Below are 27993 nucleotides of genomic sequence, written 5' to 3' on the forward strand. Positions count from 1 at the left end.
AGTTTCCTCCTCGCCAGGAGCCACGGGTGCATTTTCTCCTAGAAACCGTTTATTGGGGTGGTGGCACCCGGGGTGGGTGCTGGTGCTGGTGGTGTCCCCAGTGCCATCAGAGCAGGTCCCAGCGTTGGGGGCTGCACCCCCAGCCCCCTCCAGTGCAGCGGGACCCCGCGGGGCAGCAGTGGCGGCCGTCGGAGCAGCAGGAGCCCTGCAGAGACAGGGGGGTGAGCAGGGGGGTGATGCCACCCTCACCCCCACCCCGGTGTCCCTCCACTCACCTGGGCGAAGGGGCAGCACCCCCAGGAGCCTCCCCGGGCCTGGCAGCACCGCTGCCCCCCGCGGCAGGAGCCAGTGGCACCGCAGGGCACGAGGCCACCCGGGCGGGCACCAGCGGCTCGCAGCGGGACAGGGGGTGCCCGCCGGGGGGCAGAGGGGGCCGGGCGGGGGGCAGAGGGGGTTGGCAGCAGCGGGGTGGGTGCCAGCAGCTTCTCACAGCTCTCGGTTGCCACGTTGCAGGTGTAGCCCCGGGGACAGCAGTGCTTGTGGTCCCCGCAGCAAACGGCCTGGCGGGGACACGGGATGGGGTCAGTGGGGTGACAGTGGGGGACACGGGGCCGGGTACCAGGGACAGAGGTACGCAGAGGCACAGGGGCTGTGCCAAACCCTGTCCCCAAGGTGCCCACAGAGCCTCCATGGAGGGTCCCACTGACAAACGTGGGAGTGTCCCATGTCCCTGCCCCTTCCAACCCTGCTTGTCCCCCAAGGGTCACCCCCACAGTCACGCTCTGTCCCAACCTCCCTCCATTCCATTCCCAAATCCTCACTCCCCAGACAACACCCCACCCCTGGGGTACCCCCAACCCCCAGGGACTCCCCCACACCTGCTCGAGGGGGCAGCACCCCCAGGTGCCCAGGCTCAGCCGGCAGCACGTGCTCCCATCAGGACAGCTCGTGGTCTCATCACATTTGACATTCCCCGATGTCACCTGTCCCCCGTGGGGCACTGCTGGGCTCTTCTGCACCCAGGGCAGGCGGGTGCCCCCCCCCTGCAGGCAGCTGCCCCCCTCGGGGTCACAGGTGTAGCCCTGGGGGCAGCAGTGCACGAGGTCGGGGCAGCAGACGGCCTGGGGGGGCAAAGAGGGGGGGCTGAGCACAGGGGACCCCCAAGAACACAGCTGGGGACCCCCAGGGGACAAGTGCCCTCGTGCCTGTTCCTGCCTCCTGCCTGTTCTGTCTTCCTTAGACCCAGCCTGGCTCCATCCCCCTTTGAGGGGGGCAGATATGGGGACCCCCTTGTGATGCTTCTGCCCCAACTGTGGGACACACAAATGTCCCTGAGCACTTCAGTGGCCTTGTGTGCCTCTGTCACCTGCTGCCTCTGAAGTCCCAAACTGGTCCCAGTTAGCAGAGAGGGTCTGACTGGGGTTGGGGGCCAGCAAAGGGGCCCAGTGTCCCCATGGGGACATGAGGGGTTTGGAGCCCACCCTGTCCTTACTGGAGGACAGGAGACATCTGCCCTCATCCTTCAAGCAGCAAAGGGGGACACCTGGCCTTGACCCCCTGGGGAAAGGGAACATTGGCCTTTGTCCCCTCGGGGTACAGGAGCCCATGGAGCTGCTGAGGGGACAGGGGGTCACTGTGCCCTGTGAACGTTACCATGTCCCCAGGCAGGTGCTACACTGGGGGTCCCTTGAGCCATCTGCTCAGTCCAGCACCCCCCACTCCCCTGGGTGCACCCCCAGGACCCCCACCCCACCCAGCCATGGACCCCATGGGCAGAGCCCCCCACACCTGGCTGAAGGGGCAGCACCCCCAGGTGCCCAGGCCCATCCTGCAGCACGTGGTCCCGTCAGGACAGCTCGTGGTTTCATCACATTTGACATTCCCCGATGTCACCTGTCCCCCGTGGGGCACTGCTGGGCTCTTCTGCACCCAGGGCAGGCGGGTGCCCCCCCCCTGCAGGCAGCTGCCCCCCTCGGGGTCACAGGTGTAGCCCTGGGGGCAGCAGTGCACGAGGTCGGGGCAGCAGACGGCCTGGGGGGGCAAAGAGGGGGGGCTGAGCACAGGAGACCCCCAAGAACACAGCTGGGGACCTCCAGGGGACAAGTGCCCTTGTGCCTGTTCCTGCCTCCTGCCTGTTCTGTCTTCCTTAGACCCAGCCTGGCTCCATCCCCCTTTGAGGGGGGCAGATATGGGGACCCCCTTGTGATGCTTCTGCCCCAACTGTGGGACACACAAATGTCCCTGAGCACCTCAGTGGCCTTGTGTGCCTCTGTCACCTGCTGCCCCCAGAGTCCCAGATTGGTCCCAGTTAGCAGAGAGGGTCTGACTGGGGTTGGGGGCCAGCAAAGGGGCCTGGTGTCCCATGGGGACATGAGGGGTTTGGAGCCCACTCTTCTTGGAGGACAAGGGACAACTGCCCTCATCCTTCAAGCAACAAAGGGGGACATCTGGCCTTGACCCCCTGGGGAAAGGGAACATTGGCCTTTGTCCCCTCGGGGCACAGGAGACCCCCAGCCCATGGGGCTGCTGAGGGGACAGGGGGTCACTGTGCCCTGTGAACGCTCCCATGTCCCCGGGCAGGTGCTACACTGGGGGTCCCTTGAGCCATCTGCTCAGTCCAGCACCCCCCACTCCCCTGGGTGCACCCCCAGGACCCCCACCCCACCCAGCCATGGACCCCATGGGCAGAGCCCCCCACACCTGGCTGAAGGGGCAGCACCCCCAGGTGCCCTGGCCCATCCTGCAGCACGTGGTCCCGTCAGGACAGCTCGTGGTCTCATCACATTTGACATTCCCCGATGTCACCTGTCCCCCGTGGGGCACTGCTGGGCTCTTCTGCACCCAGGGCAGGCGGGTGCCCCCCCCCTGCAGGCAGCTGCCCCCCTCGGGGTCACAGGTGTAGCCCTGGGGGCAGCAGTGCACATGGTCGGGGCAGCAGACGGCCTGGGGGGTCAAAGAGGGGGGGCTGAGCACAGGGGACCCCCCCAGGGACTGCCAGCCGCACAGGAGGGGGGACAAATGTGTCCCTTCCTGCCCGTTCCTGCCATGCCCATTCCCCATCCCAGCAGTGAGGAGGGGGGGATATGGGGACCCCCTCATCTCTCCTGACCTCCCCCCTCAGTGGGACGCAGGAAGGTCCCTGAGCATCCTGGTGGCTTCCAGGATGTCCCTTCACCACCTCGTGCCACTGGAGCCCCAGACTGGTGCCAGGCAGTACAGGGGGGTTGACTGGGGGATGTCAAAGTGATTCGGTGTCACCCTTCCCCAGTGGACATCAGGGAATGGGAGCCCTCCTGGGGGACAGGGGACATCTCCCAGTCCCAGAGGGGCACAGGGGACCCCATCCTTGTCCCTCCCAAGGTGGACAGGGGACATCAAACCTTGTCCCAGGCAAGTTCAAGGAATCCCCACCCTTGTGCTTGTCAGTGGAACGGGACACAGCTGCCCTGATCCCACCCAGGGGCACAGAGAACATGTGTCCTTATCCCTCCCAGGGGGGACAAAGGACATCTGTGTGTCCTGGGGGCACAGGGGACCCCTGTACCTGCTCGAGGGGGCAGCACCCCCAGGCCCCAGAGCTGAGCCTGCAGCACGTGTTCCCATCGGGACAGCTCGTCCTCTCGTCACACTTGATGTCACCAGCTGGGAACAGGGGACAGTCACGGCTGGTGTCCCCTCCCTGGGACAGGACAGGGAGTGATTGCTCCCTGGGGGGGTTCTTACCTGTGGGCAGGGCTGCCAGGGAGGCAGAGCCCCCCAGGGAGGTGCAGGTGGAGTGGACCAGGTCACAGGTGGTGCCCTGGGGACAGCAGTGCTGCCCGTCACTGCAGCACACGGCCTGGGGGGAGACACAGTGTGACAAGGACCCTGGGGATGGGGACAGGGGGGCACAGCAGAGGGGACATGGCATGGAGGTGCCCTTGGAACAGCAGTGTTGCCCAGCACTGCAGGACATGGCCTGGGAGCGGGGGATATGGGGGGACAGGGACCTTGGGCACAAGGACAGGGTGTGCTCAGCACGGGGGACAGTGCAGGGTGCCTGGTGTGGGGACATGGCACAGGGTGGGGTGCCCAGGATGCCCAGCAAGGTGTGTCTGGTATAGGATAACTGGTGCCCAAATAGGGTGCCTGGCATCACTGTGGGGTGCTTGGAATTGGGGTGTCCAGAATGGGGTGCCTGCATGGACTGGTACGGGGTGAGTGGTGTGAGCTGGGGTGTGGGGTGCTGGTTTGGAGTGCCCAGTGAGGGGTGCTTGGTTTGGCGTGCCTGGCACAGGCCAGGATTTGGTGGCTGGCACAGGGGTGGTTGGTTTGGGGTGCCTGGCACAGGCCAGGATTTGGTGGCTGGTTTGGGGTGCCTGGCACAGGCCAGGATTTGGTGCCTGGCATGGGGTGCTTCGTTTGTGGTGTTCAGTGGGGGTGGCAGGTTTGGGGTGCTGGGCACACACAGGTTTGGCACAGCTGCCCATGCTGGGGTGCCCAGGGCTGTGGCAGCACTCACGTTCTGCAGGGGACAGCAGCCATACTGCGTTGGGGACAGCTGGCAGCAGGTGGCCCCGTCGGGACACGCCGAGCGGCCATCGGGACACAGCACCTGGCGTAGTGCCACTGAGGGGAGGGACAGACGGTGTCACCAGGGACACACGGCGTCACCACGGACACACGGTGTCACCACGGACACACGGTGTCACCACGGCCCAGCGCACGGCACAGCGAGGGCACTCCCAGGGCACAGCCCTTACCTGGGGCAGGGGGGTGGCGCTTCCAGGCGGGGAAGGCTGTGCCCATGGGGACATCGGTGTCACCGGCAGGGGACACGCAGCGCCCGCGGGTCAGGTCACAGACGGTGGCGTGGGGACAGCAGTGCACTCTGTCAGCACAGCATGAGGCCTGTGGGTGCCAGCCGTGCTGTCACAGCGGTGGCCGTGCCAGGTGCCCCCTCAGCGTCCCCATGTCCCCACACTCCGTACCTGGGGCATGGGGCAGCACCCCCAGGCACCGCTGCTCGTCACACAGCACGTGGCATCGTCGGGACACTCGGACTGGCCGTCAGGACAGGGGACAGCACGGGGGGCTGCGGAGACGGGTGACACCCCCTGTCCATCCTGTCCCCTCCAGGCCCACTCTGCCCCCCAGCCACCCCCCGTGTCCCCATACCCAGGTCTGTGACACAGGACTGCCCATCAGCGCTGCAGTGGGACCCTCGGGGACAGCAGCGGTGGCCCCCAGCACAGGGGACACTCTGGGGAGAGAGAAGGGGGAGGGAGGGCAGGTGGGGTCAGGGAGTGCCCCACAAACAGCAGGGACAGGGGGGAAACTGAGGCACGGGGGAGGGGGCTCACCTCTGGCAGCTGGCAGCTGGCTGGGCACGATGAGCCATCCTGGCATCCCAGAGCACTGGGGGCAGGCAGGGCCTGGGGGGCACAGGGGGTTACATTCCCTGCTGAGGCCCCCCCGACCCCCCCAAACCCCTCACACTCACCGGGGTGACGGGGCAGGGTCCCCCATGGGGACAGGGCAGCTGGGCCCCCGCGCCGGCCAGGGCCACCCACAGCAGCAGGAGGGTCTTCATGGCTCTGGGAGCACCTGTGGGACCCCCCCCGAACCCCGGCCTCAGTTTCCCCTTTCAGCACTCAGTTCTGCCCCCCAAATCTCACTTCTTCTTTCAGTCATATATTGGGAAAGCCCCAGCCCCACCCCCCCTCAGCCAGCCCCCACCCCGGGGTGCTGGGGGGCGCCTCAGGGTGCTGGGGGTACCCACAGACAGCGGGTGACCCCTGAGGTGTGTGGCACCCCAACCGTGCCCCGATAAGATCTCCCTGCGGTGCCAGACGGGCACCCCCGCCCCCCATCCCACAATCACTGTCACTTCCCTTTCCCCGCCGGAGACACCTCCTGCCCCACCCAGGGTGGCCGCGGGGCTTGTGCCCCATGGGGGGGCTCGGGGGGACACTGGTGGCACTGCACCCCCACCTGGGCAGGGCTGGGCTGACCCCCGACATCCCCCAGAACCAGTGCTCCCAGTACCACCAGTACTCCAAGTGTCCCAGTACTCCCAGTGCCACCAGTGCTCCCAGTGTTCCCACTGCTCTCAGTACTCCAGAGCTCCCAGTGTTCCCGGAGCTCCCAGTGCCTCCAGTGCTCTCCCAGTACCCCCAGTGCTCCCAGTACGCTCAGTGCCCCTAGCGCTCCCAGTGTTCTGCCATTACCCTCAGTGTTCCCAGTACCTCTACTGCTCCCAGTGCACCCCAGTGCTCCCAGTGCTCCCAGCACGCCTCCCATTAGGGACTCCCAGTGCTCCCAGTGCTCGCAGCACGCCTCCCAGTAGTTTTCGCATGACTCCCGGGCAATCCCAGTGCTGCCCCACGACTCTCAGTGTCTCCCAGTTCCTGCCGTAACTCCCAGTTCCTCTCCCAGCACCTCCCAGTCTCCGTATGACTCCCAGTGACCCCCGTGACTCCCAGTTCCTCCGGTGACTCCCAGTGGCCCCCGTGACTCCCACTTCCTCCGGTAACTCCCAGTTCTTCCTGGCAGCTCCCAGTACCTCCCTGCGCGCCGTGCCCGTGTCTCCCAGCGCTCCCAGTACCCACCAGCGCTCCCAGTTCCCTCTCCCGGTCCTGGTAGCAAGCCCCGCCCCCACCGCTGGCCACAAGCCACGCCCCCGGCCGACCATTGGCCGTCTGCCGAGCCCGCCGCGCTGCCATTGGCCAGCCAGGGGTGAGGGGGCGGGCACAGCGGCCGCCTCACCCCTGTCACGTGACGGGCGGTCACGTGGCCGCACCCCCCCTCCCCCCCGCCCTCGGGGCTGAGGGCGGCGAGAGCGGGGGGGGCTCGAGGCACAGCGAGCCTTCAGAGGCTGGGGGGCAACACAACAGACCGCCCTGCCCGGGGGGAGACCCCTCCGACCGCCCTCAGACCGCCCTGGCCGGGGCACAGCGAGCCCTCAGACCGCTCTGACTAAGGGGGAACACAACAGACCGCCCTGCCCGGGGGGAGACCCCTCCGACCGCCCTCAGACCGCCCTGCCCGGGGGGAGACCCCTCCGACCGCCCTCAGACCGCCCTGCCGGGGGCACGGGGAACCCTCCGATCGCCCTGCCCTAGGGGGGACGCAACAGACCGCCCTGCCTGGGGCACAGGGAGCCCTCAGACCGCCCTCAGACCGCCCTGCCCGAGGTGGGGACACAACAGACCGCCATGCCCGGGGTACAGGGGGAACCCTCAGGCCACCCTGACTGAGGGGGAACACAACAGACCGCCGTGCCCGGGGTACGGGGGTAGCCCTCAGACCGCCCTGCCCGGGGTACAGACCCCTCAGACTGTCCTGCCCGGGGCACAGAGAGCCCTCAGACCTCCCTGCCGGAGGGAGAGACACAACAGACCGCCCTGCACGGGACACAGGGAGCCCTCAGACCGCCTTGCCCGGGGCACGGGGAGCCCTCAGACCGCCCTGTCTGGGGCACAGGGAGCCCTCAGACCGCCCTGCCCGAGGCACAGCGAGCCCACAGACCGCGCTGACTGAGGGGGGACACAACAGACCGCTCTGCCCGGGGTACAGGGAGCCCTCAGACTGCCCTGCCGGGGCAGAGAGAGCCCTCAGACCGCACTGCTCGGGGCACAGGGGGCCCTGCCCAGGGCACACAGACTCCACAGACCCCCCTGCCCAGGACAGGGACCCCTCTGTCTGCCTTGAGCCTTGAGCCCCCCTGTGCGGCTCCGGGCCCCCTCCCCCCGGCACAGACACTGCCTCAGGGCACAGACCCTCATCAGGGGCATAGACCCCATCAGGGGCATAGACCCCATCAGGGGCACAGATCCCTCTGTCCAGCTCTCAGGGTTTTGCCCCTTGGAGCCCTCCAGGCCTTGTTCCCAGGGCAGGCCGTACCCCCAGAATCCCCAGTCCCCCAAATCTTCCACAACCCCACAAACCTCCACCAGTCCCCACAGCCCCCTCTAGTCCTCCCCAATTTCCCCGACCCTCCCAAAACTTTGCCCCCCAGGTCCCCCATCCTCCCTGCCAATGCCCACCAATGCCCCTAAATCCTCTCCAAATCCCCTCCAACCCTCTGTGCCCCAAAGACCACTTCAACCACTCCAACCCTTCCCAAAACTTCCAACCTCCCTCTCCAAGCCTGTCCCACCCCCTCCAAGCTCCCCTAAATCCCCTCCAATGCCAACGCTCCTCTAAGCCCACTCCACCTCCCCAAACCCCTCTACCAATCCACCCCAAACATTCCCAAACTCCCATTTCCCCTCCTACACCAACTCTCATTCTCCTCCAACTCCCCCAAATCACCCCCTGACCTCCCCAGTCCCAGGAAATTCACTCTAAAACCTCTTCCAATCACTCCAACACCCCCTAAACTCCTCTTAAAACCCCTTCAACTCCCTCCAAACCCTCCCTAAACCCCAAAACCTCCCCTTCCAACACCCCAAATCCCTGGCAAACCCCAAACCACCTCCGATCTTCCCAACCCTTCCAAATCCCTTTCATGCCAACCTCCTTCCACACTCCCTTCCCAGCCCCCCCAGCCTCTCCCTGGACCCCCAACCCCTCCAAATCCTACTCCAACACCCTGAAATCCTCTCCATACCCCTCAAACCCCCTCCACACTCCCTCCCAAGCCCCCCAACCTTCCAAATCCACCTCCAACCCCACAAAATCCCCTCTAAACCCCTCAACCTCCCAAGCCCCTAAACCCCTCCAAATCTACCTTCCACCCCACAAAATCTCCTCTAAACCAACCCCTCAACCCCCCAAGCCCCCAAACCCCTCCAAATCCACCTTCCACCCCACAAAATCCCCTCTAAACTCCTCAAACCCCCTCCACACTCCTCCCAAGTGCCCCAACCCCTCCAAATCCACCTCCAACCCCACAAAATCCCCTCTAAACCCCTCAACATCCCAAGTCCCTAAACCCCTCCAAATCCTCCTCCAACCCCACAAAATCCCCTCCAAACCTCTCAAACCCCCTCCACACTCCTTCCCAAGCCCCCCAAACCTTCCAAATTCAGCTCCAACCCCACAAAATCCCCTCTAAACCCCTCAACCTCCCAAGCCCCCCCACCCCACAAAACCCCCTCCACACCCCTCAAACCCGCCCACACTCACTCCCAAACCCCCCAACCCCTCCCTAGACCCCCAACCTCCCCTTCATCACCCCCGTTTTGCCCCCAGACCCCTCTCCACGCAGACACCACATCACCAGCCCATCCCAGAGCCACCGCGCGGGGTTGGGGGCACACGGGGCCTTTATTGGTGTCCAATGGCCTTTACTGGGATCTGATGGCCTTTATTGGGGTCCAATGGCCTTTACTGCGGACAGATGGCCTTTACTGGGGTCTGATGGCCTTTATTGGGGACAGATGGCATTTATTGGGGTCCAATGGCCTTTACTGGGGTCTGATGGCCTTTATTGGGGACAGATGGCCTTTATTGGGGTCCAATGGCCTTTACTGGGGACAGATGGCATTTATTGGGATCTGATTGCCTTCATTGGGGTCAGATGGCCTTTATTGGGGTCTGGTGGCCTTTATTAGGGTCTGATGAACTTCATTAGGGTCAGATGGCCTTCATTGGGATCCGATGGCCTTTACTGGGGTCAGGTGGCCTTCATTGGGGTCAGATGGCCTTTATTGGGGACAGATGGCCTTTACTGGGGACCAGTGGCCTTTATTGGGATCCGATGGCCTTCACTGGGGTCAGATGGCCTTTATTGGGATCTGATTGCCTTCATTGGGGTCAGATGGCCTTTACTGGGGACCAATGGCCTCTATTGGGATCTGATGTCCTTCACTGGGGTCAGATGGCCTTCACTGGGGTCAGATGGCCTTCACTGGGGTCAGATGGCCTCTATTGGGATCTGATTGCCTTCACTGGGGTCAGATGGCCTTCACTGGGGTCAGGTGGCCTTCACTGGGGTCAGATGGCCGACTGCTCCTGGCGGGGCGGCTCTCCGGGGGCCGGTGGCCGCTCGGGCTCGGTGGCCATGGCGGCCTGGCGCAGCACGGCCATGTGCTCCTCGGCGGCCGCCAGCGAGCGCTCGACCCAGTGGCGCGCGGCCGGCTGGCGACAGGCGCTGCGGGTCACCAACACCAGGTGACTGACGGACAGCAGCAGCGCCGCGGCCCTGCGGGGACACGGGGCTGTCACCGCCCTGGCACCTCCCTGTCACTGCCCTGTCACCGCCCTGCCCCATGGGGCTTCCTCAGCAACAGCAGCGTGGTCACCAGTTTGGCTGTGGTGACCAGGACCCTCAGGGAATGGCCTGGGGCTGTGTCACAGTGGGGTTGGGATGGATTTCAGTGAAAGGTTCTTCCCCCAGAGGTGCTGGCACTGCCCAGGCTCCCCAGAAAATGGCCCCAGAGCTCCAGGAGGGTTTGGACAGCGCTGCCAGGGATGCCCAGGGTGGGAGTGTTGGGGGGTCTGGGCAGGGCTGGGATTGGGACTGGATGAGCCTTAGGGTCCCTCCCAACCTGGGATATTCTGGGATCTGCTCACTCCCCATCCTGCTGGGTCACCTGGGCTTGTCCCCAGAGTGGGATTGTCCCCAGAGGTGTGGTATGGGATTGGGGGGTGTCCCCACCCACAGGTATCTCCCACCCAGGAGTGTCCCTGTCCTTCCCACCGCTGTCACCTTGCGTCCAGCAGTTTGGGGTCCAGCGGGGGGTACATGGATCTCACCACGTCGTCCACCCTGCGGTGGGGACAGCGTTAACCCCAGGGACACTGGGGTGACACCTCCAGCACACCCAACCCAGGCCTCAAGAGCTCTCTTGGAGTTCTGGGAACCCCCTAGAGCCCTATGAACCCCCCAGAGCCCCAGGTACCCCCTGAACCCCAGGACACCTCCCAGACTCCCAAAATTACCCCAGTGCCCTGGGACACCTCCCAGAGTCCCCAGACACCCCTAAAGTCCCCAAGTTTCCCTCCAGAGTCCCCAGGGTCCCCCTCAGTGCCTCAGTACCCCCACCAGAGCCTCAGGACATGCCCAGAGCTCCCATGACCCTTCCAGACCCACCCTGGAAATCTCTGGGGACCCTCCAGAGCCCTGGAATTTTCCCCCCCCAGTCCCTGGGGACACCCCAGAGCCACAGGACCCCACCCAAGAGCCCTGGGACCCCCCAGACATCCCCTGTCACCTGGGGCTGATGCGCTTGGCCACCACGATGATGTCACCCAGGCTGGCTGGGGACTTCACACGTGCACCTGAGCCCATGGTCATGGCCACCAACTTCTCCGTCAGCGTGTGACAGATCTGGGGGACAGTGGTGAGCACTCAGTGCCACCATCAGCACCAGTGCCACCATCAACACCAGTGCCACCATCAACACCAGTGCCACAAGTGCCACCTACCATCAGCACCAGTGCCACCAGTACCAACAATGTCACCATTGCCACCATTACCACAAGTGCTGCCCACCACTGACATCAATGTCACAAGTGCCACTGGTGCCACCACTGCCTACCAGCACTGCAGCTCTACCAGTATCACCAGAGTTGCCATTGCCACCAGTGTCACCACTGCCACCAGTGCCACGCTCTCACTCACCTTCAGGATGGCGATGCAGTGGGACACCAGACCCCTGTGGAGAGGGAGAAGGGTGTGAATCCACCTGTGTCCCCCCTGCTCTGTCCTTGTCCCCTGTGTGTCCCCCCTCTCCTGCCAGCCCTTGTCCCTCAGACCTGTGGGGATATTCCCACCCCAAGACCATCTTGAGGACCATCCCCATGGCTTGGTGACCTCCAAATCTGTCCCCTGCATCCCACGATGGGGGGCTGGCACTGCACAGGGGGTCCCCAGCAGTGGGAGGACACAGGGGACACTCACGAGGCGTCCTCCACCCAGTCCTCGTTCTCCAGGATGGCCTCTATGTGGGGGTTGGTGATGACCACATCGTCCAGCTCCAGCTCCGAGGGCTCTGACGGCGTCTCCGTGGTCCCCATCAGGTCCACGATGGGTCTGTCAGAGACATGGGGGACATCCCACCAAGGGCCACCTCCTCGGGTGGCCCCACAGCCCCAATAGCCCTGGTGCTGGTGGATGTGTCCCCATCTTTGTCCCCCAGTGATGTGGATGTGTCCCAAACTGGGACAAGATGGGGGCATCTTCCCTCTGATGATGCTGGACATCACCTGCATCATCCCCCAATCACAGTGGACATGTCCCCATCTTTGTTCCTGGAAGGTTGGACATGTCCCCACCTTTGTTCCTGGAATGTTGGACATGTCCCCATCTTCATCCCTTTGATGATGGCCAACGTGTCCCCATCTTTGTCCCCCTGCTGATGGAGGGTGTGTCCCCATCTTTGTCCCCCCATGACCATGGACATGTCCCCCACATTGTCTCCATGATGATGCTGAACATGTCCCAGCAGTGTCCCCAGCAGTGTCCCCAGCCCACGGGGATTGGGGTCCCTCTGGTGGGGACAGGGACGCTGCCACCCCCGTGGGTCACTCACTTGGTGTCATAGTGGTGGCGCAGGTCCTTGGGGTGACAGTAGCGCTGCCTGCACACCACCACCAGCGCCACGAAGGACGCCAGGAAGATGGTGGCCAGCACCCCGATGGCCACGATGACAACGGTCTCCATGGCTTGTCCCTGCCACAGGGGCTCAGGCGGCCGGGGCCATCACAGCACGCTGGGGGCTGCAGTGACAGGGACACCGGGGACTGGAACCCCACAGATGTTCTCCTGTTCACCCCACACCGCAAAATGCCCAGCCAGGACCTGGTGTCACCCCCAGATTGTCACCCCTCTGTCCCCAAGGTGTTTCTAGAGGCAGTGTCACTTGAGGGATGTGGTGACTTTGGGTGTGAGGTGCAGCATGATTTGGGGGGCTGCCCTCATCCTGTCACCATGGCCATGGGGACAGGGGGGGACAGGGTCTGGGGTGAGGAGAGCAAGGCCTGGGCCATAGGGGGGTGTGGGGACCCCCAGAGTGTGTCCTTCTGGAGACCCCCACCCACAGACCTGTCCCTATGGGGACATGGAGACCCCCCAGAGCCTGACCCTGATGGGGACCCCAAGAGCCCTTTCCTATGGGGCCATGGGGACCCCAGAGACTGATCCCTATAGGGAGCCCAGAGTTCCTGTCCCTATGGGGCCACAGGGACCCCCAGAGCCCCCAGTCCTGATTCCTATGGGGTCATGTGGACCTCCAGAGCCCCCTTTCCATGGGGATCCCCCAAATCTGAGCCAGGGGACCCCAGAACCAGCCGTGCTGCAGCAGCAGGGCCTGTGTGTCCCTGTCCCCATGTTCAGCAGGACACCAGCCATACCAGGCCCAGGGGACCTCGTGTCCCCACCTGGACAGACTGGGAGTCCCTGTGGGGTTCCCATCCTGCAGGGACCCCCCTTGTACCCACCCCGCGGGCCGGGGGCTCCATCCCTGCCCTCCCTACCTGTTCCAGCCGGGTGGCACCGCCGGGCCGGGCGGGACACGGGGACACGCGGGGACGGTGCCACTTCCGTGCCGGGTGTGCAAACACGGCCACAGCGACCTTCGCCCCCTGACTCACACCTGGGCCCCCCACGGACGGGGGGTGCGGGATGAGCCCCCAAAACCCTCCGGCCCCACTGCTCCCCCCCCTCCCCTCACCCTCTTTTTCTTTCCCCCCTAAATCCCACTGAATTTTAAGCCAGGTTTAGGGATTTGGCTTCAATTTCCAGCCCGGCTGCAGTTGTCGCTGCAAGCCCACAGGGTTGGGGACAGCGAGGGGGGGACAGGGTGCTCCCCCCACCCCCCCTCCGCCACTTTCTCACTGCGATTAAAGCCTTAAGAGGGATTTCGGCTGCCAAAGCTGCTTTTGCTGTAACCCCCTGGTGCCTGGTCCTGGGGAGGGCACAGCCCCGGGGGTGTCCCCAGGCCTCCCCAAAGTGTCCCCAGCGCCACCCCCAGCCGCAGGGGGTGTCACTGTCCCGGCTGGGCTGGGGTCGGACCCTGTCGAGCAGCACCAGGGAAGGTGGAAGGGGGAGTCTGGGGGGGCACTGGGAGAGGGGTTGGGGGGTTCTGCGATGGGGGGACTCTGCTGGGGGGGTCCTGGGAGTGGGGGGGCTCTTGCTGAGGGGTGTCCGGCGAGTCCCTCTGAGTCTCTGGGGGGTCGCTACCCCGCACAGTCCCGGTTACCGGGGGTCACGGGGCTGATGGGGTCCCTCCTGGCCCTGGGGGTCGCTCTGGGGGCCCAGAGGTGGGGGTGGGGGTCTCTGGGGGGTCTCGACACTGCTCTATGGGAGGGATCGCTCCCAGGGGTCCCCTACAGCGCCTGGGGTCCCGTGGGGGGTTGGGGGATGGCTGGGGGGGTCCCGGGTGGGAGATCCCCTCCCAGCTCCCTCGGCGGGTCCCTGCGACCCTCCCGGGTCCCCCCAATCCCTCCCGGACCCCCGCACCTGGAGCGGCTCCGCGGCGGCCGCGAACAAGATGGAGCCGGGCGGGGGGCGCGGAGCGGGGCCGGGAGCGGGGAGGGAGCAGAGAGGGAGCGGGGTGGGATCGGGATGGGAGCGCGGATCGGCCGGGCTCTGCCCCCAGCACCGCCTCCCTCCCGCCCCGAGGGGCCCTGAGAGTCCCCTGCTCCTCCTAAAGTTCTCAAGTGCGTCCCATGCATCCAAAAATGTCCCAAAATGTCCCAAAGCACTCGCACGGCGCTCCTGAAGAATCCCCTCTTGTCACAAAGTACTTCCTTGTGCTCCAAGGCGGCTCCGGTGCGTCCCAAAGTGCCGCTGCTGCACTCTCAAAGCACTGTCTTGCCCCCCAAAGTATCCCCTTGCGCCCCCAAATTCCCCCCTGCATTCCATACAGTCCCCTTCCCTGTCCCCAGTTGTGGCCCCTTGTGTCCCAGTTGCATCCCAAATTGTCCCCATTGTGTCCCAAACCACTGTCCCTGCACTCCTGAGCAGGTTTTTCTTTGTGTCCTGAAAATCCTTGTGCCCCAAAATGACCCCACTGCACGCCAAAATGTCTCTGTCTTGTCCCAAAGTGTCCCCACTGCCATCCAGCTTGGCCCCATTACATCCCCACCACACCCCAAAGTGCCCTTTGTTGTGTCCCCAGGTGTTCCCTCTGCACCCCAACCATCCCTGGGTCCCCAACTGCTGCCATGTGCTGTTCTGGCTGTGTGTCAAAGCACAGGACATGTGTCCCATGTCCCCACACCTCCTCCTCGTGTCCCTGCCATGCCCTTTATTGTCCCCACGATGTCCCAAAGCACTTTCAGTCATGTCCCTGCCATACCCTTTATTGTCCCCATGATGTCCCAAAGCACTTCCAGTCATGTCCCTTGCCATCCTTGTTGTGTCCCATCCAGTCCTGGTTGTGTCCCAGCTTGTCACCATCATGACCCAAAGTGCCCCCATCCCAGGAGGTGGCTCTGTGTGATGGGAACTCATGTCCCATGACTGCATGGCTCTCTTCATGTTTCACTGTCTGTGGTGACACTGGTGGTGACACAGTGCTTGGTGACACCAGCCAGGAATGTTGTCCCAGGTCCCCTCATCCTCATGGGGTATGAAGGCCATGTGGTGTCCCTGAGGGTCACCAGCAACCAAGGAGCACCGAGCCCTTGTGCCACCCACGTCCCTGGGATGTCCCCTTGTCCTGCCAGCAACACCTGACCCCTGGGATGTCCCCTTGTCCTGCCAGCAACACCTGACCCCTGGGATGTCCCCTTGTCCTGTCAGCAACACCTGACCCCTGTGTCTGCATGGGCTCTTTATTTGGGATGGGGCAGGGGCTGCAGCCACGGCCCTGCCCGGCCCCTCCCTGCCCACCCGCCGGTGCCACCGGTGCCCAGCAGGCCCTGCCCGCCGGACCCTCCCTGCTCCACCCAGCTCCAGGGGGGCACTGCAGGGCTCCACTGACCATGGGGACCCCCTGGGCCCCCCTCACATCCAGCCCCAGTGGGATGGGGTGGCCAAGGAGGATCCCCCAGGTGCCCCTCCCTTGAGCTGGGTCACCGCGCTGCCCTCCATGGAGCCACCACCGAGGTGACACATGGCCAAGTCCTTCCTGGAGACGCTGCTCCATCAAGTCCCCACTGCCAGGCTCGTGCCTGCACGTGTCCCCAGGGTTTATCCATCAGGGAAGATGTATCCATAGTGGTTGAGGATGTGCTCCACCACCTGGTTCTGGAAGACCATGTGCATGGCCATGTTGCTCTCCTCCCTGGCCGGCCGCAGCAGCGTGGGGCCGAAGACGATGGCGACGCTCTGCACCGACATGCGGTTCTCCTCCTTGTGCTCCACCACCCTGTGGGACAGGGGACGTGTCACCAGCATGGCCCTGACCCTGGGGCTGTCCCCAGAGTCGTGTTCTGCCTTCCTGCACCGGGTTGGGTTTGGGGGAACAAGGGGGTGTCACCTGCAGAGGTGGCGGAAAAGGACCTTCATGGTGTCATGGTGGGCGGGTGGCAGGGACAGCACCAGGTCCCGGATGCATTGGCCCCTCAGGGACAGGTCCTGGATCTCTGCCAGGGAGGGAGGGCACGGTGGGGCGCTGGCTCCAGCAGTCACAGCATCCCTGTCCCCACCCCCATTCCCATCCTCATCCCATCCTAATCCCCATCATCCCCCCTGTCCCAGTTCCTGTCTCCATTCCCATCCCTTTTCTATCTCATTCCTGTCCCCAACCCCATCCTTTTACCCTTCTCCATCCCATCTCTATTCAATCCCAGTTCCCATCCATGTCTCCATCTCATCCCATTTCAACCCCATCCTTGTCCCCATCCCATCCCATCCCATCCCATCCCATCCCATCCCATCCCATCCCATCCCATCCCATCCCATCCCATCCCATCCCATCCCATCCAATCCCATCCCATCCCATCCCATCCCCTGTCCCTGTCCCTGTCCCTCACTGATGGCAGCGATGAACTTGTCAAAGTGGCTGAAGGGGACGAGTGGCTCTGGCAGCTCCCGCAGGAAGAGCTTCAGCGCCCCGGTGACAACGTGGATGTCCTCCCAGCGCCCGTCATCCAGGTCCAGCTGCTCGTCTGGGGGTGGAGCAGCATCTCAGCTGTGCCCAGAGCCCCAGGGATGGGTGGGTGGTCCCTGGCTGCCCCCTCCCCTGTCCCTCTGCCCCATTGTCCCCCCTGTCACTTCGGGTGACCGTACCGTGCTCCACCTTGTAGCGCAGCTTCTGGATGGTGGCCAGGTTGCCACTGACCCGGTACAGCCCATCAATGTCCAGACCTGGGCAGATGGAGATGGGGGAAAACTTCCAGTTAAACAATCCACACTGGGATGGGACATGAGGCACTCTTGAGGGAACTCTGGGTCCCCGTGTGTCCCTGCTGTCCCCTGGAGGATGCCCACAGCCAGGTGGCACATGGTGACAGTGACCAGTACAGCTGCGTTGCTGCCCACAGCAGCCGCACCAGGCTTCCAAAGATAATCTAAACATCCCACATAGGCTGTCCCTGGATCTGTCCCCATGTCCCCATGCCGGTGTCCCAGGCTGTCCCTGTCCCCTGTACCTCTCCTCTCCACGGTCCAGATGCACTGCAGGACAAAGCGTGGCACCGTCCCTCGCTCCCGCTCACACAGTGCCAGCAGCGAGCAGCCAAAAACCTGGTCTGGGAACACAGCAGGGACATGAGCACAGCCAGGGGACACCAGGAGGGTGGCTAGGGGGGGGACAGGGTTGGGGACAGAGGGACTTGTTCCCACCAGGGTGGCTGGAGGTGATGGGACATCATCAAGATGTTGGGTCAGGCTTGGGCTTGGTCACTCAACCCAGTGTCCCAGCTCCATCCCTGGCTGTCCCAGCTCCATCCCTGCCTGTCCCAGCTCCATCTCTGGCTGTCCCAGCTCCATCCCTGCCTGTCCCAGCTCCATCTCTGGCTGTCCCAGCTCCATCCCTGCCTGTCCCAGCTCCATCCCTTGGTTGTCCCAGCTCCATCTCTGGCTGTCCCAGCTCCATCCCTGGCTGTCCTAGATCCATCCCTTGGCTGTCCCAGCTCCCTCCTTGGTTGTCCCAGCTCCATCCCTGCCTGTCCCAGCTCCATCCCTGCCTGTCCCAGCTCTCTCCTTGGCCATCCCAGCTCCATCTCTGGCTGTCCCAGCTCCATCCCTGGCTGTCCCAGCTCCCCCTTTGGCTGTCCCATCTCCATTATTGGCTGTCCCAGCTCCCCCCTTGGCTGTCCCAGCTCCATCTCTGGCTGTCCCAGCTCCCTCCTTGGCTGTCCCAGCTCCATCCCTGCCTGTCTCAGCTTTCTCCTTGGCCATCCCAGCTCCATCCCTTGGCCATCCCAGCTCCATCCCTTGGCCATCCCAGCTCCATCCCTTGGCCATCCCAGCTCCATCTCTGGCTGTCCCAGCTCCATCTCTGGCTGTCCCAGCTCCATCCCTTGGCCATCCCAGCTCCATCCCTGCCTGTCCCAGCTCCCTCCTTGGCTGTCCCAGCTCCATCCCTGCCTGTCCCCTCCCACCCTGCACCCTGCAGACATCCCGAGGGACTCAGCCCCATTCCAGCACCCACCCGTGACAGGTCCTATCCCTACACCCCATCCCACTCTGGATTTGCCCTCATCCCAGCCCCGTGCCAGCACCCCCCGATCCCGCCCCGCACACCCACCCTTGATGTAGCCCCTCTCCCGCAGGGACTGCATCGTCGGCCGCCTCTGCAGGAACTTGCGGAGTTTGTTCCGGACCCGGTTGGTGTCACTCTCGGCACTGCCCGTCGCCTGTCCTGCCGCTGCCGGGGACATGGGACACATCAGCTCCGTCCCCAGGGTCCCCGCAGGGTGGGTGGCACTGCCAGGCCCCCCGTGCTCACCTGACCTCCGCTCCTCGCCGCCCCCCAGCTTCTCCCGGGAGCCGAACTCAGCCCGAATTTCGGCCTCGTCCTCTGCGGAGATGTCGGAGCCCTAGGGAAGCGGCACCGTGAGACGCCGGGCCCGGCCCCAGCCCCAGGGGGGCCGTGGGGGATCGGGGCCCCGCTCACCCTGCGGCCGATGCTGTCGGCGATGGCCTTGTGCCAGGCGGTGATGATCTGCTCCGAGTCGTGCTGGATGAGGAATTCCGAGCCCTCCCGCGTCCTCAGCTGCCGGAGCGACAGGCAGAGGTCAGGGAAAGGGCACGGGGCTGCCGCAGCCGGGCGGATTTAGGAACCAGGATGTGGCTGAGCCCGGCGCCAGCTGCGAGGGCACCAAACGGTGCCGTGTGCGGGGAGCTGGAGCGGCTGGAGCGGCTCCTCCCCGTGCAAAGCCCCTCCGGGAGCCAGGATGTCCCTTGGTGGCCTCTCTGTCCCCATCAGAACGGGACAGTGACCAGCAGTGCCACTCCCTGCACGCCCACCCTGGCACGTCCCCAGTGTCCGCACTGCCATCCCCTGAACTGGGCAGGGGTGGCATTGCCCTGTGGGCCACCTGTGGACCCTGGGGTGTGAGCAGTGTCCCTCCTGCTGTCACCTGCTCACCTCCAGGACGTTCTTCTTGCTGGATTTGTCCCTGCCGGCCCAGGTGAGGGTGGCCCCGCGCAGCTTCACTGTGTGCTCGGGGGTGGTCAGGGTGCTGGGGTGCCTCTGTGGGGATAAAGGGATGAGGGTGGCACCTGCCCACAGGGGACAGGGACACCGGGATGCTGCTGGGGGGTGTGGGCTGCCCTCCTCCAGAACAGGCAAGGTTGCCAGATGTCCTTTGTGGGACTCCTCTGTCCCCTCCTGTGGTCTCTGCAGGACTAGGACGTGGGTGGGGCGAGGGTCATGGCCACCAGCTTGGGGACAGCCAGTCCTAGGGCTGCCATCACCTCAAGGGACATTCCCAGCCCTCCCCAGGGACCCCGGGGGGGCTCCAGCTTTGGGGTCCCTCTCAGTGACACTGCAGGAATGGAGAGGGTGGCTGCTCCCAAGGAGGAGGATTTTGCAGGGGGTGAGCATCAGGCTCACTGCTTCTCCCCACGCCCTGGGTTTTGGGGTGCTTTGGCCACCAAGAGCCTCTGGATCCCCAGCCAGAGCCCCGAGCCCCCGAGGTGGGGCCAGCACTGTCTCCCCAGCTGTGGGTGCCCTGACTTCCCCCCCTTCGCTGTCACCACAGGGTGTTGCAAGAGCCACGGCAACTTCTGCATTTCTGCATCCGGACCTGGGCACTGCGGGGGGAGGAGCTGGACCCGGGGGCCGGCTCTGCTTCCTCCTGCTGGCTCCCACCAGCTCCAGGTGCTCCGACACTGCCACCCCTGCAGGGAGTGAGGGTGTGCTGGGGGGTGAGCTGGGGTCCCTGTGCTGGGGTCCCTGTGCAGGGCACCTGCCCTGCCCTGTGGGTCCTGGTCCCATCCTTCAAGTGCTGACATCCCCCACAGTGCTGGGGTCTTATTTTTTGGATGCTGGTCCTGTCCCCTGCATGTTGGCCTCAACCTATGGGTGCTGATCCCATCCCGCAGCTTTGACCCCATCCTGTGGATCCTTGCCCTGTCCTAAGGGTGCTGGTCCTATCCTGCTGATGCTGACCCCATTCTGTGGGTGCTGATCCTATCCTGCTGATGCTGACCCCATTCTGTGGGTGCTGGTCCTATCCTGCTGATGCTGACCCCATTCTGTGGGTGCTGGTCCTATCCTGCTGATGCTGACCCCATTCTGTGGGTGCTGGTCCTATCCTGCTGATGCTGACCCCATTCTGTGGGTGCTGGCCATGGTCCCCCTGCTCCAAGAGCCTCTGCACTCCCCAGACAGAGCCCTGAACCCCCACCCCAGAGGTGAGGCCAGCGCTGTGTTCCCTGTGGGTGCTGCCCCTATCCTGCACACATTGGCCACATCCTGCGAGTCCTTGTCCTGTCCCATGGGTGCTGGCCCTGTCCCATGGGTGCTGATCCTGTCCCATGGGTGCTGGCCCTGTCCCATGGACACTGCTCCCATCCCATGGGTGCTGGCCCTGCCCCAAGGCACTGGGGCTCTTACCAAGGCACTGGCAGCTGAGTGCTTGGAGTCCTTGAAGAAGGTGAGGATTCCCCCTTCCAGCACTGTCCAGGAGGAGCTCCAGTTCTTCCTGGGGAGGGGAGCAGGGGTCACACAGGGATAGCACAGCCCCTTTTCCCTGCTGGACTCGTGTCTCCAGAGGCAGGGGACACCGGGATGTCCTTACCGGAGCCGCTTCCCTCTGTCCACTGTCTTGGTCCTGTTGAGCACCCCGGCTTTTTCGAGGCTTTTAAACTGGAAAGTGAAGATGGGGGTGTGAAATTTGGCCCTTGCTCTGCCTGGTGATGGGGTGAGGGCAGGCTGGGTGCTCCTTCCTGGGTGCTCACCTTCTCCTCCCTGCTGCCTGGGGCTGGTGACACGGGGCTGTGCCAGGCGGAGAGCCCGCTGTCCTGGCTGGAGCCACTGCTGGCCCGCTCGTGGTGGGATGGCACCTGGGCAGGGAGGGGTCAGGTGAAGCCTGAGGTGCCCCTGGGAGGAGGGGCTGGGCTGTGCACCCACAGCACCCCAGAGCTCCCACAGCCCTGCTCTGTGGGCTTGTGAGGATGTTTATCCCTGGCAGTAACCCCTGCCTGCATCTGTCCCTCATCTCACCCCCATCCCCAGTGCTGTCCCTGTCCTTGTCCATAACCCATCCCTGTCCCCATCCCAGTTCCTATCCCTGTGTTCATCCCTCTTCCATTTCCTGTCCCTTTCCCTGTCCCCATCCCCATCCCTTTCCCCATCCCTGTCCCCATCCCTGTCCCGTACCGTGTCAGGGGCGAAGTGCTCGGGGTAGAACACGAGTCCCTCGGGGTGGCCGTGCCCGTACCAGCCTGGGGACGAGCCCAGCTCCTCGGGGCGCCTCGGGGACAGGCACAGAGAGGCCCTCTGGTCATAGGAGCCCACAGGTGAATAGTCCTCCTCAGGATAACACTCCAGCTCATCTGGAGACAGGTCTGGATAATCCGTTTCTGGAGTGGGTGGCTGGAGAGAAGAGGAAGTTCAAGATCTTGTGCCCAACCAAGAGATCTGCATCTCTGCGTGTCGCCCAGGTGGGCGCTGCCCCATCTCCATCATCTCCATTCCTATCTCTGTCTCCATTCCCATCTCCATCTCAATCCCTGTCTCCATCTCCATTCCTATTCCTGTTTCTATCTCCAACTCAATCCCGGTACCATTCTGTTCTCCATCTTCATCTTCATTCCCATCTCTGTCTCCCATCTCCAACTTCCTCCCCATCTCCATCTCCATCCCATCCCAGTCTCCATCTCCATTCCCTCTCTTTCTACATCCCTGTATCTGTTCCCATCTCCATCTTTGTTTCCATATTCATCTCCATTTAATCTCCCTTCCTTTTTCAGTCTTCAGCTCTGCCTCCATTTTCATCCCATCGCTGTTTCCATCTGCAGTCTCATCCTGTCCTACACCCCTGTATCCATACCCATGCCCATCTTCACCTGTCTCCATTCCCATCTGTCTCAGTTTCCATCTCCATCTCAATTTCCATCTCCATTGCATCTCCCACACCTTTCTCAATCCCAGTCTCCATCGTGTCTCCTTTTTCATCCCATCCCTGCCAGGATGCTAGGATTTCCATCTCCATTCGTATTCATGTCTCCAATCCCATCCCTGTCTTCAATCCCATCCCTTTTCCATCTCCAATCCCATCCCTGTCTCCATTCCCATCCCTGTGTCCATTCCCATCTCATTTCCATCCCTATTCCCATCCCATTTCCATCTCCTATCCCATCCCTGTCTCCTAACCCATCCCTTTTTCATGTCTCCAGTCCTATCCCTGTCTCCAAACCCATCCCTTTTCCATCTCCAATCCCATTCTGGTCTCCATTCCCATCCCTGTCTCCAATCCCATTTCCATCTCCATTCCCATCCCTGTCTCCAATCCTATCCCTGTCTCCAATCCCATTCCATTTCCATTTCCAATCCCATCCCTGTCTCCATTCCTGTCCCATTTCCATCTCCATTCCTATCCCTGACTCCAATCCCATCTCTGTCCCCAGTCCCATCCCTGTCTCAAATCCCATCCTTTTCCATCTCCATTCCCATCCCTGTCTCATTCCCGTCCATGTCTCCAATCTCATCCCTGTCTTCAAACCCATTCCATTTCCATCCCCACTCCTATCCCTGTCTCCAACCCAATCCCATCCATATCGTCAATCCCATCCCATTTCCATCTCCAATCCCATCCCTGTCTCCCATCCTTCTCCAATCCCATCCCTGTCTCCAATCCCATTCCATCTCCACCTCCACCTCCACCTCCATCTCCATCTCCATCTCATCTCCATCTCCATCTCCATCTCCATCTCCATCTCCATCTCCATCTCCATCTCCATCTCCATCTCCATCTCCATTTCCATCTCCACTCCCATCCCTGTCTCATTCCCATCCCTGTCTCCAATCTCATCCCATCCCTGTCTCCAATCCCATCCCATTTCCATCTCCACTCCCATCCCTGTCTCATTCCCATCCCTGTCTCCAATCTCATCCCTGTCTCCACTCTCATTTCCATCCCCACTCCCATCCCTGTCCCCACTCCCACCCCAGTCTCCGCCCCACCCCAAGCCCTCCCCGCGCCTCGCCGGGTGCTCACCCTCTGCTCCATGGCACCGTACCGCGTCCCCCCAGGGAGCCTCTCCCGGGGGCTGCCCGTGTCTCCTGCACTGGGGGGGTCCCACGACGTCTCACCTGTCACCGAATTATAGAAAAAAGTCTGTCCGCTTCCTTGGTCCACGTGCTGTTCCCACGCGGGGAGCTCCGGGCTGTGTGCGAGCGAGGAGGCGGGAGAGGCGCCGGCACTCACTCCGTCGGCCGCCTGCCCAAAGGGACAATCCCACGTGGTCTCTCCCGTCACGGGGTTGTAATAAAACAAATGTCCACTGTCCGTGTCCGTGTGGGTTTCCCAGTCCGACACGGAGCCGCCGGGCTCCTCTGGGGCCGAGCTGGCGGCGGCCTCTGCCCGCAGCTCCTGGATGTTGAGGTAGATGGGATCCGGTGTCTCCTCTGATTCCTTGCGTGCCTGGGGGAACACAGATGTGTCACTGCTGAGCTGGGATGGCACTCCTGGGATGGCATTCCTGGGATGGCATTCCTGGGGTGTCCCCACTGTGGTGTCCGGGTGGCCGACGGGTGAGGCGCTGAGGGGTCGGATCCTGTCCTGGCTGCTGGGTCACCAAAAGTGACCTGGGCCCCCCAAAAGTGTGGGGCAGGAGGTGCCAGTGATGGGAGGCCAGGAGGTGGAGAGGGGCACCCACAGCACCCAGAGTGGGGCAGGGAGCACCCACTGGCACAGGAAGGGACATTGAGGTCCAGCACTTGTGTCACCTGCTGCTGGCAGCACCCTCACAACCAGCACCATGTCACTGGTACCTGCACGACCCACTGTGTGCAGCACTGCAGCAGCACTGCAGCACTGGCACCGGTGTCACTGCATCATCAGTACCTGCATCATCAGCACCCACATTATCAGCACCCACATCACTGGCACCCATGTCACCCACATCATCAACAACTGTGTCCCTGGTACCTACTCATGCAGCACCTGTGTCACTTGTACCTGCATCATCCACACTTGCATCACTGGTACCTGCATCACCCCCTGGATTCAGCACCCACATCACTGGTACCTGCTCTCCACAGCACCCCCATCACTGGTACCTGCATCACCTGCTCTCCGCAGCAGCCGCAGCACTGACACCCACACCATGAACACCCACAATCTCTGCACTGACACCTGCGGTCCCAACACCTCCAACCTGCTCATCCTCTGCACCCCCAGCGTCTGTGCCCACCCCTCTGGTGGGCACCCCAACACTCACACCCATCTCACCCACGCTTGCACCCCAGCGCTCATCACCTGCACCCTGGGACATTTCCAGCACCCACAGCCCCGGCCTCCCACCCAGAGCCGGATGCTGAACCAGACAGTCCCATCACCACATCCCAAAATAGCACCCCCAGCACCAGCCGGGCTGAGCCCTCCCGTGGGGACACCGGGGTAGGGGGATGTGTCCCCTGGGACCAGAAGGGTGCTGCCAGCAGGGAACCCCCTCCTGTCACCCTTTGATCTCCCCAGTTTACAGCCTGAGTCTGTCACTAATGGCTGTGGGGACAAAGGTCCCGACTGCAGCCCTGCCCATCACCCCGAGGGAGGTGACAGTCGGTGCAGTGTCCTTGGGGACACCCTGGATCAGAGTGGGACAGCAGCTCCATGACACCTCTCATCATCCCCCTATCACCCCACAACCCCCCCACCCCGGTGAGCAGGGCCAGAAACTACTGGGGGTCTGCGCTCGTCCTGGGGACAAGGGACATGGGGGTGGCAATGGGGCATCCCTGGCACCGAGCCCCCCCAGCACCTCTCTGTCCCCTAGGGGTGCATCCCTGGGGGTTTCTCACCCCGGGGGGGGTACTGTGTGCCCCTCCCCACTTTGGGATGAGCATTGTGGCACCCTCCAGCACCCACAAACCCCCAGGGAAAGCCGAGGGGGAGCCTGGCAAGGGGTGACCCCAAAACACCCCCCTGTCCCCTGGTTGGGAGCACCCTTGGGTGCTGCCTACCTTCCCCAGGTGCAGCATCTGCCGTGCCCTGCTCCAGGCCTGCCGGGACCCCCCCGGCACCTGGTCACCCATGGTGGTGACACCGGGGTGGGGACCCCGTGGGGACCCCGTGGGGACAGCGCGAGGCCCCGGTCCCGCCACTGGCGCCCCGAGCAGGGCCCTGCACCCACCGCGCTTCCTGCCGGGGCTCGAGGAGCGGAAGAGACGCCCAGGGCGGAACCGGCTCCTCTCGGGGCTGTTGTCACCCGGCACCCACAACCTGCCACTCGTCACCTGCTCCAGCAAAGCCCAGGCCACCCAGGAGCTGCTCCAGGGTGATGCTGAGCAGGAATTGCACTGGGGGGATTTTGGGTGCCCTATCTGGTGTCACACTGCTCAAATGGAAGCTGATCTGGAGCTGCTGTGTCCCCACAACACTGGGACCATCCCATCCCATCCCATCCCATCCCATCCCATCCCATCCCATCCCATCCCATCCCATCCCATCCCATCCCATCCCGTGCAGATGGCGGCAGGACCGATGCCACCATGGTCCTGCCATGCCCGATGGTTTTGGCACTGGTTGGATTTGGGCAGGAAGGGGAATGTTCCCGTGTTGGCACTGGGGTTGGGGACTATGCTGGGTCACCCCCAGAGGGGCACAGTGGCTTTGGGTGTGCAAAGGGCACAGCTAGGGGCACAAGGTATAATATGGGGTGAAAATGAGGTGAAAATGGGGTGGACAATGGGGTGTAAAGCACAGCCCCCCACCATCAATACCCCATTTCCTCCAGCAACTCCCCCAGGTGCACAATCCCTCCAGCCCCCCTGGAAGTGGGGGACACCCAGGCTGGGGGTGCTGCAGGTGCCCGGGGTCACTCCGAAGTGAGGGGCTGGGGACAAGTGAGGAGTGGACAAGGTCGGGGGTGGCCCCACCCCTGTGCCGGCGCTGCCTCACCCTGTGCACCCCGGCCCGCCTTGGGGGCCGGCGGGGACCCCCACCCTTGGGTGCCCCCTCGGGGAGGGGCAGCCCAGGGGGCGCTGGGCAGAGCCTTTTGCTACTTACAGGTGTGGGGTGAGCGTGGCTTTGGGGTGTCGGGGCGCCGGCCTGTGCCGGGGAGCACCCAGCACACACCTCGGTCAATGGGTGCTGCGCCCAGGTGAGGCTCCCGCCCCGGCAGGGAGGAGCTGCCGCGCTTCCCTGTTAACCCTTTCTGCCTCCTCTCACCCCGGAACGCTCAGGGAGCCTGAGGGATCACTGCAAAACACCCCAGAGACCACGGGGTTCTGCGGAGTAGGGCGCTGAGAGAGGCCAGGGGTGCCCATGAGGGTGGGGAAACTGAGGCACGGGCCTGGGCCTGAGGGTGGACGGTGTGCGGGGGTGCCCCTGTGTGAGGGGTCTCTCACACCTTCAAAATGATTAATTTTGTCAAGCCCCAATGGTGGGGTCACCTGCAGATTTGTCCCATGGGGTCAGTTCGGTGGGGAGACTTTGGGGGTCCCAGCAGTGGCTGTGGGGCCGCGGTGTCACCCCACTCTGTGCCGGGGGTCACAGGCCATGCTGGGGGGACACGGCCACTGAATCAGCCGAGAGGGCAACGCTCAACACGCCCACCCGCTAACCCTCCCCTCAACGCAGCCTCTGGGGACAGCAGCGGGGATGTCACCGTACCTGAGCCGCGGGGCCGGCCCCCGGCCACCTCCTGGCCGCGTCCCTGTCCTTGCCGGGGGCGCAGAGGGTCTCGGAGCGGCTCTTCCCGAGCGGCCGAGCGTGTCCTGGGGGGTCCCCGCGTGTCCCCATGGCAGCGCTGGCACCGCGAGGTGCCGGTGTCACCCGCGCCAGGTCATCCAGGGAGTGCGAGGGTCTCACGGGCTCGGCCGGGTGTGGGGTCAGCCCCGGGAGGACCCGAAAAGAGCTGAGTGATGGTGGTGAGTCCCTTTGGGGCACCGAGTCTCTCCTGGGCACCGAGTCCTTCCTGGGCACCGAGACATTCCTGGGCACCGAATCCTGGAGCACCGAGTCCTTCCTGGGCACCGATTCTCTCTGGAGCACTGAATCCCTCTGGAGCACCGAGTCCTTCCTGGGCACCGAGACATTCTTGGGCACCGAATCCTTCTGGAGCATCGAGTCCCTCCTGGGCACCGAGTCCTTCCTGGGCACCGAATCCTGGAGCACCGAGTCCCTCCTGGGCACCGGGCATCCTCCTGCCGGCTCCCCCGGCTCGGCGGCGCCGATGAACCGATACTCGTAGGCTGGCGGGGGCTGAGGGACGAGCACGGCCGGCTCCGTCGCAGCGTGTCCCGATGGCGGGGGGTCAAGCGGGGCTGGGGCAGCGATGGGCGGCAGCTCCTTCACGTACTGGGCCGGGATGTAGAAGGGCCGGGCGTCCCCGCTCCTGCGGACGTGCCACCAGTGCGGGTTGGTGCGTTTGAGCAGCACATAGCGCTCGTTGGGTTTGATGGAGACCAAGGTGCCGTCCTTGGCGCGGTACTCGAAGCCGTACTCCACCAGCACCAGCGCCTCCTCCGCCGGCCCCGCCGCCTCCATGGCCTCCCC

The 27993-nt window shown here is 63.8% G+C and overlaps 3 protein-coding genes across 3 annotated transcripts; all 3 read right to left on the reverse strand.

The window, feature by feature from the left end:
- Nucleotides 1-44: 44 nt before the first annotated feature.
- GRN (granulin precursor) lies at nt 45-6639 on the reverse strand. Its single transcript, XM_058041694.1, has 14 exons — nt 6590-6639; nt 5483-5596; nt 5343-5414; nt 5158-5242; nt 4971-5074; nt 4743-4890; nt 4502-4608; nt 3724-3838; nt 3545-3642; nt 2701-2943; nt 1789-2031; nt 879-1121; nt 276-560; nt 45-205 (listed from the first exon to the last, which is right to left on the reverse strand). Exons 2-14 carry the CDS (start codon nt 5570-5572, stop codon nt 107-109), a joined length of 1932 nt encoding a protein of 643 aa, XP_057897677.1. The 5' UTR covers nt 5573-5596; nt 6590-6639; the 3' UTR covers nt 45-106.
- Nucleotides 6640-9921: 3282 nt separating this feature from the next.
- Nucleotides 9922-12617, reverse strand: TMEM98 (transmembrane protein 98). Its single transcript, XM_058041758.1, has 6 exons — nt 12462-12617; nt 11831-11962; nt 11552-11585; nt 11142-11257; nt 10637-10696; nt 9922-10129 (listed from the first exon to the last, which is right to left on the reverse strand). The coding sequence occupies exons 1-6, from the start codon at nt 12590-12592 to the stop codon at nt 9922-9924; spliced, it is 681 nt and encodes a 226-aa protein (XP_057897741.1). The 5' UTR covers nt 12593-12617.
- Nucleotides 12618-15853: 3236 nt separating this feature from the next.
- LOC131094185 (rho GTPase-activating protein 27-like) lies at nt 15854-27984 on the reverse strand. The gene is made up of 15 exons (XM_058041678.1): nt 27109-27984; nt 23491-23916; nt 21651-21866; nt 21230-21334; nt 21070-21137; nt 20886-20973; nt 19413-19517; nt 18939-19037; nt 18771-18861; nt 18570-18689; nt 17470-17568; nt 17108-17185; nt 16852-16986; nt 16356-16461; nt 15854-16244 (listed from the first exon to the last, which is right to left on the reverse strand). The coding sequence occupies exons 1-15, from the start codon at nt 27982-27984 to the stop codon at nt 16067-16069; spliced, it is 2790 nt and encodes a 929-aa protein (XP_057897661.1). The 3' UTR covers nt 15854-16066.
- Nucleotides 27985-27993: the final 9 nt, after the last annotated feature.

Source organism: Melospiza georgiana, chromosome 28, assembly GCF_028018845.1.
Source record: "Melospiza georgiana isolate bMelGeo1 chromosome 28, bMelGeo1.pri, whole genome shotgun sequence".
NCBI lineage: Eukaryota > Metazoa > Chordata > Aves > Passeriformes > Passerellidae > Melospiza > Melospiza georgiana.